General features: G+C 56.3%; 1 protein-coding gene across 1 annotated transcript; it reads left to right on the top strand.

Moving 5' to 3' along the window:
* The first annotated feature begins 1,567 nt into the window (after nucleotides 1-1,567).
* On the top strand, nucleotides 1,568-8,543 carry KRT78 (keratin 78). Its single transcript, XM_012763207.2, has 9 exons — nucleotides 1,568-1,993; nucleotides 2,418-2,632; nucleotides 3,703-3,763; nucleotides 4,220-4,315; nucleotides 5,132-5,296; nucleotides 5,649-5,774; nucleotides 7,515-7,735; nucleotides 8,010-8,044; nucleotides 8,125-8,543. The coding sequence occupies exons 1-9, from the start codon at nucleotides 1,628-1,630 to the stop codon at nucleotides 8,382-8,384; spliced, it is 1,545 nt and encodes a 514-aa protein (XP_012618661.2). The 5' UTR covers nucleotides 1,568-1,627; the 3' UTR covers nucleotides 8,385-8,543.
* Nucleotides 8,544-10,483: the final 1,940 nt, after the last annotated feature.

The raw sequence follows: 10,483 nt of genomic DNA, 5'->3' as shown, positions 1-10,483 counted from the left end.
TGGAGGTGTGTCCTCAGTGGGAGGGATTCGTCCCATTTCCCAGCTCCCTAGTCTAGACTCTGGGGCTGCTGCGTGCTGCCTCCCTCTCCTTGGAACACCTAAGTCTCCTCCTGGACCTTTTCTTTCCTCTCCTCTTCCTCACCTGGCTCCTCACTCCTGGAACTCCTTTGCTCTCCACTGAAGGCCTTGTCTCTTCTTCCTCTTGAGGTCATCTGTAGTTCAGTTTTGCTCAAGGGTGCTGCCCGATGGGGCTAGGGGAAGGAGGAAGGGGCTTCTAATCCTGTGGCGGTCACACTCACTTTTGACTGGCCTCAGGGTGGAGTATCTACAGGACAGTTCGAGTTGCTAAGACTGACTTCCTCATAGCATGTCTCTTGAGTGTTTGTTACACTGAGCCTGTTTGCCCTTGTTTTGAGCTGTGTTGTCAAAGGCCCCAGTATTCCTGCTTCTGTATGCACCAGGTTCTAGAAAAGGGGAGGGGGACAGGGAGGAATAGCCCTCTTACCATGTACAGAAGAAATTTTAGATATTCTTAAAAAAATCAGAGCCGTCCAACTCTGCTGGCCAGCAGTGGAGGAGTGTAAATGAAGGCTGCTGGATGTCTTCCTGCCAGGAATCCTGTCTGGGGTGGGAGGTTGTGCTAGAACACCAGGTGGACCTTAGAGTGCTCCTCCTCTCGCTAGACTTTTGGGTCGAAGGCAGAATCTGTCCTGTGCAGAATCCCAAATCTCCTGTTTCTGCTCTCAGTCCCCCAGGAGTATTTTTCTTACTGCACATTTTATTTCAGAGCCTGGGGGCCTGGTTTGGAACCTGACAGGTGCAGAGCTGGACCGCAGGTGGATGGGCCTGGCCTGTGGGTTTGTGGACGCAGCAGGGGTGCAGGCTGGGCTGGGAGCTCCTTGTTCCATGCGGATCCTGGATGGAGACGCCTGGTTTCAGTGGGGTGGTGTCTCATGGATGATTGTTGGGTTGGGCAAGAGGAGGGACTTGGACACCCTGTTTTTATGTTTCATTTCCAAATCCTGGAGTGTCTTTTAGGCAACGATGGCAATAACACCTCCATTAACCTCCTGGCTTTGGAGTGCTGCGAAATGCCTTTCTTCTCCAACTCTTTGAGATAGAGTCTCCCTCAAGAAGCTTCACTGGCCTCTGTCTGGCATCCCTAGGGCTCTCTGATGCCTCATCTGAACCCCCTCCATCTTCCTTTCCTCTTGAATGTCCCTCCCTCCTTCCCTATCTCCTTCTCCAGGAAGCCTTCCTTGAATGGCCCTCACTGGCTTGGCTCAGGGAATCCTTCCCCATCGCCCAGCGCTGAAGTCTGAGTCTCCCCTGTCTGCTTCCTTGTTTTCGGGTCATGCCTATCTCTCCACCAGCCTGGGCACTCTGAGGGGAGGGTCTGGGTCTCCTTCCTTGGGCTCTGCACGTGCCAGATGCTTATTCTCCAAGTGTGTCACAGTAAGTCAGCTGGAGCCAAGTGACAGACACAGTCAGGTCAAGAGCATCTTGCTCTCCAAGGCCCAGCCCAAGTATGGGAGGGGATAAAAGTCTCGTGCCGGGGCCCCAGGGCAGGAACTCACACACCTTGGCAATTCGTCTATCTGCAGCCGTGCGACTGCCTGTCTCTGCCATGTCTCTCTCCCTGTGCCGGGCCCAGAGGGGCTTCAGCGCTCGCTCAGCCTGTTCTGGGCGCTCAGGGGGCCGCAGCAGGGGCAGCTTCAGCAGCAGGAGCCTCAGTTCCTCCAGGGGGTGCCCTGGGGGATCTCGTGGGAGGACCTGGGGGTCAGGAGGAAGGCTGGGGGTGCGGTCTGGGGAGGGGAGTGGCAGGTCTGGGTTTTCCCTGTGCCCTCCGGGGGGCATCCAAGAAGTGACTATCAACCCGAATCTGCTGACCCCATTGAAGATTGAGATTGACCCCCAGTTCCAGGTGGTGCGGACACAGGAGACCCAAGAGATCAGAACTCTCAACAACCAGTTCGCTTCCTTCATTGACAAGGTGAGGGTCAACTCAGCCTGGCCCCTGTTTCTGTGCCTTGCTCACAGGAGCTGCTCTTGATGGGCTTGGGAATGGGGAAGTCTGGCATCCTTGCACCAGTTTTCTAATCACTTCTGGGACAAGGAAGTCCCTCCTGTGGTCCGACTGGGGTCTTTCTGGTTATGCTGAGGCCCTGTTGTTCCACAGTTGGGCTTGGGGCAGAGAACAGCCGGCCAGAGAACAGCAGGAGGACCTTCCTTGTTAGTCTGTCCAGTCATTGTGATGTGCTTAGTCTCACCGAAGGGCATGAGGCTCCCCAAACCCAGGTTAGGTTCGGAGGCAGGGGAAAGCTGTGGCTGACTGAGGGGCCCCGAGGCTTTGCTTTCCAGGGGCTGTGCCTAGGGAGTCCCACGGGAGCCCTAGGGACCCTCTGCTTGTGCCGCAGGTGCGGTTCCTGGAGCAGCAGAACAAGGTTCTGGAGACCAAGTGGCACCTGCTGCAGCAGCAGGGCGTGAGTGGCAGCCCCCAGGACCTGCAGCCTGCCTTTGAGGCCTACGTGGCCCAGCTCAGGAAGCAGCTGGAGCAGCTCCAGAGGGACCGAGGGGCCCTGGATGCTGAGCGGAAAGCCTGCCAGGACCAGGAGGAGGAGTACAAGGCCAAGTAGGCAACCTGAGGATCCCCCAGGGGGACAGGCGGGGTCTGGGAGGACGAGGATTGGGTGTATCACCAGGGGTCTCCCACACGCCAAGGCCCAGTGACACGCGACTGGCCTCCCCTCCACCCTCTGCATCCCCATTGGCCTGCCTGTGAGGGTGCCCCCCGCCACAGGTAAAGGAGGCCCCACAGCCCCCCTGCCCAGGTCTGGAGGACCTTGGATGAAGGGCAGGGAGATCCTTCTCTTGTGGCTCTTAGCCCGTTTTCTACAGGCCCCAGCCACGAGGGCCCATGTTCCTGGTCAGGACTGGGAAGGGCTTATTGACACAATGCCTCAGTGGGTTTTTCTCGAGAAGTTCCTGTTTAGCAGGCTATGGACTAAAGTGACTCAGATGTTCTCTGGTCTCAGGGTGGAAGGGACCATCCACAGGCTCAAGGCATGATTCACAGCTGGCTGTGGCTCTGGGCTCCCCACCTAGGTCATCTGGTGGTGTGGACTACCAGGAGGTTTGAGTTGGGGACACTGTGAGCAAGGAGTAGAAGTGTGGCTGCAGCAGAGCATGTCACCTCTCCCAGCCTAGCTTTCTACGTCTATAAGCTGGGAACATGTCATCTGCCTTCTGACCTCCAGGGCTCTGGGAGGATCGGCTGTGAGATAGAGGAAGGAAGGCTCTGGAAGGACCACAGGACTGGGGCCAGGAGACCCCGGCTTTAGGTCTGCTGTGGCAGCCGCACTGTCAGTGGGATCTTGGCCAACGCATATACTCTCTCTGATAAAATCCAGACTGCCCACCCCAGGTGGAGGTTATGAGCAGTGAGTGAGAAAAGGCATTTGAATGTGGCTTATATGCTGTGATGTCACATGGCTGTTGTCAGCAAGGGCACATGGGCTGAGAGAGTGGCACAGGGACATAGCTAAGATGTGGCAGAAACTTCCAAGTAGGAAAGGAGAGAAGAGGGCTGGCATGTGTCCTGCTTGGGAGCGTCTAAAGGCAAGCGGGTCCTTTCCACGGGTCGTGCTTGGAGGCAGGGGCACAGGCTCTGGAAAAGTATGTCCTTTTCTACTCACCTGGCAGGTATGAGGAGGAGGCCCACAAGCACGCCACGGCTGAGAATGACTTTGTGGTCCTCAAGAAGGTGAGGGTGGAGGCCACGTGCCCCACTGGGTCCCGAGTACCCACCTTGCATGGGGCCTGGTCCTGGGCTGGGAGGGCAGAGGTGGGAGGTCCTGATTCAAGACGTGCTGCCACTCTATGCAGGCCCCAGGGAAGTGGGACAGCTGCATGGGCACAGGGCCCCAAGACGGCACCTGACTGAGGAACTGCTGATGAGCTCTGGTGTCATGGCAGGAGAGGGTGGGGAGGGAGTGAAAGCAGCAGAACTGGTTGGATTAATCAGGGAAGAAGGTTTCCTGAAGGCGGTGTGGGTCAGTGTCAGGCCAAGGAGTGAGCAGGGCAGGGCGGGGCTGGAGGAGGGAGGACGGGGTCTCCGGAGACAGCGGTGGGTGCGTGGCGGGCAGTGTGTAAACAGAGCTCCTGAGTAGGCCCACACAGAGAAGTGAGAGGCACACGGGTTCTGTCTCCCTGTCCCCAGGATGTGGATGGAGTTTTCCTGAGCAAGATGGAGTTGGAAGGCAAGCTGGCGGCTCTGAGAGAGCACATCTGCTTCTTGAAGCGTCTGTATGGAGAAGTGAGGCTCTGCCCAGGCCAGGCGGGAGCGAAACGGGGAGGGACAGGGTGGGCGAGCTCCCTGTGGCCCCAGGGGCAGTGACCAGGAGGGATGCCTGTTAGGCTGGCTCAGATTCCAGGTGGGCCAGTCATTTGACAATCAATGACTGTGGCGAACTTACTGCGGATCACTAGCTACTGGGGTACCTCCGTGCACAAGCCGACAAATGGCACACAGCTCGCTTCCTGCTGGGAAACGGACAAGCACTAGCCTCAGCAAAGACGGAAATTATGTAGTATGTTAGATGGTGAGACATGCTATGGAAAAAAGGAAAATGAGAACAGGGAGAGGAGGATTGGAAACGTGGGGCAGGTGGCAATCGCAAATAGTGTGCTCGGGGCCGGTCTTATTTAGGAGATGAGATTTGAGCCAAGGAGACTCACCAAGAAGGTGTGGTTCTGGGGTTCCAGGTGGAACCCACAGCCGGGGCATACCGTCTCTGAGGAGATGCAGGGGGCCAGCAGTGGGAGAGGAGTGTGATGAGAGCTCCAAGGAGTGACGGGACCCGGGGATTTCCGGCCTTGCAGGCCATTTTCCTTTAATGTCCAAGCTGCAAGAGTCACTCGAGAGCACCTCTGTTGGCCCTCATTTTCAGATGAGGAGATCAGGCCTCACGGAGGGCAGGGTGCAGGACATACTCAATGCCACCCAGTGCGAATGAGGGTGGCTTGCTGACGAAATGGGGGCAGAAAAGCAGGAATCCTGCCCACCGACCCTGGGCTCCGAGGGGCGAGAGAGCCAGGGAGCAGGTGGATGCTGAGTCGGTCTTCCCTGCAGGAGCTGGGCCAGCTCCAGACCCAGGTCAGCGACACGTCTGTGGTGCTGTCCATGGACAACAACCGCTGCCTGGACTTCAGCGACATCATCGCCCAGGTCCGCGCCCGGTACGAGCAGATCACCCAGACCAGCAAGGCCGAGGCGGAGGCGCTGTACCAGACCAAGGTGCTGGGGCCACACCATGCTGGAAAGGGCTGGGTCTCCGTGCTCACACCCCAGGGTGGTCGCCCACCTCAGTCCCATTGGGGCAGTTCCAATAACCTGCCCGAAGGTCTGGGCTGGGTGGGCAGGACCATTTCCCCTCTCCAGGAGGGAATAATGCAGGGAAACTATGGAAGAGAAGCTTGGACTTCTGTAAGCACGTCCCACCATGTCCTGTTGCCAGCATTTAACCCACATTTCCAATGAGGATGTGCGGAGGCGTCTCCAGACACCAGGGAGATGGTGTTTCCTGCGGCCTTGGGGTCAAAGGTGGCAGTCTTCTCGACTAATTATGTCATCTCTGTTCTCCTCTCAGTACCAGGAGCTTCAGGTGTCTGTCCAGCTTCATGGGGACAGCATGAAGGAAACCAAAGTCCAGATCTCCCAGCTACACCAGGAGATTCAGAGGCTACAAAGTCAGATCGAGAACCTCAAGAAGCAGGTAGGGTTCCCAGGGCCCTCCCAACACTCTTGTTGCCTTTGTGCCTTTGGCTCTGTCCCCAGTTCCTGGCTTCCCTCTCCCCAGTCAGGGCACCAGTGAGTTTGTGTCAAGGGACCTTAATAACTGTCTGGAGCTTTGGCTAATTTGAGGAGGAGAGAACCTCAAGCCCCATCTTATATGAACTCAGCCGGAATTAGGGGTTAGGGTTCCGGCTCTGCCACGTGTCACCTTTCTGAGCCTCAGTTTCCTCATCTTTAGAGTGAGAACATGTTCCCATCGACAGGGTGCTTGGGTGGGAATAGAATAATGAGCGCCTTTAGGGAATTCCTTCTTTTCTGTGTCAGATGTGAGGATCAATCAACTGTAAGGCCAATTAGATAAGGATCTCATGCTTCCCCTAGGAGTTTTCTAGTAATATTAGATTGGAGAGGTAAGTAAAGAGGTAATATTTTCAAACTCAAAATTGAGGCACATGATTTGATAAACTCTGATAATAGAATAGGACAAAGTATTTGAAATAAGACTGTTCTAGAAAAATGAAGCACTGGCCTGGCACAGTGGCTCACGCCTGTAATCCTAACAGTTTGGGAGGCTGAGGCAGGAGGATTGCTTGAGGTCAGTAGTTTGAGACCAGCCTGAGCAACAGCAAGACCTGTCTCTACTAAAAATACAAAAAATTAGCCGAGCAACTAAAAAAGAAACAAAAAATTAGCCAAGCCTGGTGGTGAGCACCTATAGTCCCAGCTACTCGGGAGGCTGAGGCAGAAGGATTGCTTGAGACCAGGAGTTTGAGGTTGCTGTGAGCTAGGCAGATGCCACGGCACTCTAGCCTGGGCAACACAGCCAGACTGTCTCAAAAAAAAAAAAAAAAAAAAAAAAAAAAAAGAAAGAAATATGAAGCACCATAGCGGCCCCCAAGATGAGTCTTGTAGCCTTGTAGTCCTGTAGTCCTGTAGCCTTGTAGTACTGATCCATATGGGGCAGGAAGAGTGTTCAGTACCTGGCAGAGACTTCAATAAAGTGCGGAGGGTTGAGGGTGTGAGGAAAGAGGGAAAGATCACCTGGGAGGTGGCAAAGGATGTGCATTTGTGTCCTAGGGCTGCCGTAACCGAGGACCACACACTGGGTGGCTTAAAACAGCAGAAATGTATTCTCTTGCAGTTCTGGAGACTTGAAGTCTGAAATCAAGGGGTTGGCAGGTCGTGCTCCATGTGAAGGTGCTTGGGGCAATCCTAGCTTCTGGTGGCTCCAGGAGTCCCTTGGCAGTCCTGCTACATGACTCCGACCTCTGTCTACATCTTCACATGGTCTCTTCTTCTTTTTTTTTTTGAGACTACATGGCCTCTTCTCTCTGTGCCTGTCACTGTCCTATCCTCTGCCTCTAAGGACACCAGTCATTGGTTTTAGGGCTGACCCTAAATACGGTGTGATATGATCATGAAATCCTTAACTAATTACATCTGTAGAGACCCTACTTCCAGATAAGGTCATATTCAAGGTTCTGGGTAGACATGAAAGTTTTGGGGACATCATTCAACCTACTACATGAGACGAGGAAGCAGAGGAAGCAGTATTCTCCCTGGAACGAGAGGACAAGGGGAAGCAGGGTTGTGGTCCCGGATAATTCCGAGCTCATGAGGCTGTGAGCCACCCCAGCCTTCAGGCTGTATCTGCAGTGGATGCTTCGGGGGCCGTGTGGGGCTTACAGCCACTTTCTCCCTCATTTCTCTCCCGTTCCAGAACGCTGACTTGCAGGCCGCCATTGCCAGTGCTGAGCAGCGCGGGGAGGCAGCCCTCAAGGACGCGCAGGCCAAGCTGGACGAGCTGGAGGCTGCTCTGAGAGCGGCCAAGCAGGAGCTGGCCCGGCAGCTGCGCGACTACCAGGAGCTGATGAGCACGAAGCTGTCCCTGGACGTGGAGATCGCCACCTACCGCAGGCTGCTGGAGGGCGAGGAGTGCAGGTGGGGGCAGGTTGGAGGGACAGGTGCATGTGGGACTGAGGTGGGGGCTGAGGATGGGATGCCAGTACAGCGCTCTCCTTGCTAAAGGGGATTCTGAGAGATTTCCCGACAATGAAAGTCACTAAGGGCAACCAACTGTGCAGGGGGGGATTTTAAGCTGGGGGACTGTGGATTTTATCTGCTGAGAGGGTAGGTGACCTGCTCTGAGAGGCTTGCAAGCACATGGGGAGGCAGCTTTTCTTAGCCTATCCTGCTCTTGTCCTTTCTCCCCTAGGATGTCTGGGGAGTGCACCAGCCAGGTCACTGTCTGTGAGTATCAGGGGACTTGGGAGTGGGAGCTCTATGGGGCACTGAGGACCCTGCTGTGACCCTGGTGTGTCTTTTGGCAGCTGTCGTAGGAGGCAGCACCGTCGTGTCTGGAGGAGCTGGTGGAAGCCTGGGGGGCTGTAGTGGACTCAGAGGCGGGAAAGGCAGCTTTGGGTCCTACTGCTCTAGCATCGTGACTGGAGGCTCCAGCGCCATCCTGGGCTCCAAGGAGGGGCCTGTGTGGGGGTCTTGCTCTGTGTCTGGCTCCGGCTCCGGCTCTAGCTGCCGCACCATCCTGAAGAAGACAGTCGAGTCAAGTCTAAAGACGTCCATCACGTATTGAGTGACCCTGTAGCCACCTCCTTCCTGAGCCTGCTCAGCCTGCTCCCACCCCGGCACCCGGCTCTGCAGGGCCAACTCTGCGTCCCCTGCCCACAGCCCAAGCCAGCCCACAGGGGACTCTGTAAAGGTCAATAAAGTGGCCCTGCTGGGTGTTCTGAGCAGTCACCCAGCTGGCCTTGGTCTGCTCTCTGGTTTGCATCTCATTTGTTTGTTGCTGCCGCCCCCCGACTCAAGGCGCCTGGTGCCCCGCCCTCCAGCCTATCTCCTTCACTCTTCTCAAGGCGCCTGGCTGAGCTGGAAAAACTCCAGGTCGGGCTTGGCAGACTGCACCCCCCTTCCAAATGCTGTCCTGCAGGGGACAGGGAGAGGCCTGGGGCCCACTGACCAGAGCCTGGAGGCTGGAACCAAGAACCCTCATCCCCTTCCCTCCCTTCTTTGGGCCTGTTTCTCCAGCTCTCCTGTGACATGAGGAAGCACCCAGCTGGCACCCTGGGGTGGGTCTTTCTTCTTCACCCCCGCTCCCATTCCATCCCTCTTCTCACAAATTTTATTCAGTATGAACCATACTGGAGGCACTGTGTTAGGGCTGGCGCTACTCTGGCAAGCGGTGGGGGCAGCGTCTCTCCCTCCCCGTCTCCCTTCGCTGTCTCCGACATAACTCCCCCACCTCTGAGAGCCAGATCTCCCTTCCTGGAGCCTGGGGCCTCCAGGGCCGGAGGCTGGCCTCCTGTGACTAATTCACATGCCCTGTGCTGGGAACTGTGGGTTTGTGGCAAGGTCCCTTTGTGCCCTGTCCCTTCTTCCAGTCCCAGCCCAGTGATGCCCTGGCCCCACCTCCATCCAGGGCAGCAAGCCTGGTTCTTGTTATCTCCCCGCCCCTCTCACCTCTGAGCCTTCACCTGGCCCTCGCACTCCTGGACAGGGGGCCTGGCAGGATAGCAATTTAGCAGTGATGCTAAGCAGCAGCCTTAAATGTGGGATCACAGGACATCCAGAGGAGAGGCTGAAGGCAGAGACGAAGGCTCCCTTGGCAATATGCAGCCTCTCTCCCACTGCTTCCAGCAACTGAGCTCCGCCCCGGCTGGCACACTTCACCCAGCAGCACGCAAGCTGTGCCGCTGTGCAGGAGGCGCGGTGTGGAGCATGTGGTTGTCCAAGCGTGTCCTATGGGCATCTCACTCCACATCCCAATCAGTGTGTCGCGGGATTATTTCGAACCCTCCAGTGTGTCCCTTGGGATGCCCTCCATCTCCTACACCTCCACTGATGTTTTGGCCGCTCTTGTAGCTTATTTCCTTGTCAATTATAAGAAGATCTAGTCCTGACCTGGGCAGCTGCCTTCGTCCCTGTTCCTCCTTCTTCCCAACTCTGCACATTTTCCTCCTGGAAACCTTCCCTCATTCCCCGTGTCTGAACTTGTGGGACCCTCTCTGTCCCTGGCACAGTCTGGCTAGACTTCTTGCTGTCTCAAGCTCTGTTTCTGGCTGGTTCAGTTGGGGCTCTGAGCTTCTCTGTTAGCCTGAGACCTCTGGGCAGGTCCTTCCCTGCACCCAGGAGGGGGATGTGCAGCTCAGCTTGTGCCTGGGGGCTCTGATGGGGGCTTGGTGCTGGCACTGTCTCCTACCCCTCAGCTCCCAGCCCATCCCCAAGCCAGTCTGAACACAAGGCTGGAAACATCTCCTTCCTCCCCCTTCAGGAAGCTCTGCAGGAAGCCAAGAGTGTGGGAGTCAGGGCTGGCTGCCAGGGAGGGCTGGGCAGGTCACCTCTCCCACCTGCCCCAGCAGCGTGTGGGCTCCTGTGGCTGTTCCTTCCCCTTCAGCCTTTCCAGACCCAGGTGGGGATGTGGCTCACTCCCAGCTCTGTAGCTTGGGCTGCAAGAGGTCGTGCTGTTCCTCTCCTTGCTTTGGGGGCTGGGTCACTCCATCACAATGATCCAAGAAGGCTGTTGAGCCTTGCGCAAAGGAGACACTGGTGGGTGAGAATGTGAGCTCCTTCTTGAGCTCGAGTCCCAGCTCTGCCATTTCCGAGGGGTGTGGCTCTGACCAAGTGGCTGGACCTCTCTGTGCCTCAGTTTCCTCATCTGTAAAAAGAGATTAATTA

Source organism: Microcebus murinus, chromosome 10 (assembly GCF_040939455.1).
Source record: "Microcebus murinus isolate Inina chromosome 10, M.murinus_Inina_mat1.0, whole genome shotgun sequence".
Classification (NCBI taxonomy): domain Eukaryota; kingdom Metazoa; phylum Chordata; class Mammalia; order Primates; family Cheirogaleidae; genus Microcebus; species Microcebus murinus.
This window is presented reverse-complemented; position numbering and strand designations above follow the sequence as displayed.

Coding starts and splice junctions, on each gene's coding strand:
- KRT78 (XM_012763207.2), top strand. CDS start 1,628: ATGTCTCTCTCCCTGTGCCGGGCCCAGAGGGGCTTCAGCGCTCGCTCA. Junction 7,736..8,009: donor CTGGAGGGCGAGGAGTGCAG/GTGGGGGCAGGT, acceptor TTTCTCCCCTAG/GATGTCTGGGGAGTGCACCA. Junction 8,045..8,124: donor CACCAGCCAGGTCACTGTCT/GTGAGTATCAGG, acceptor GTCTTTTGGCAG/CTGTCGTAGGAGGCAGCACC.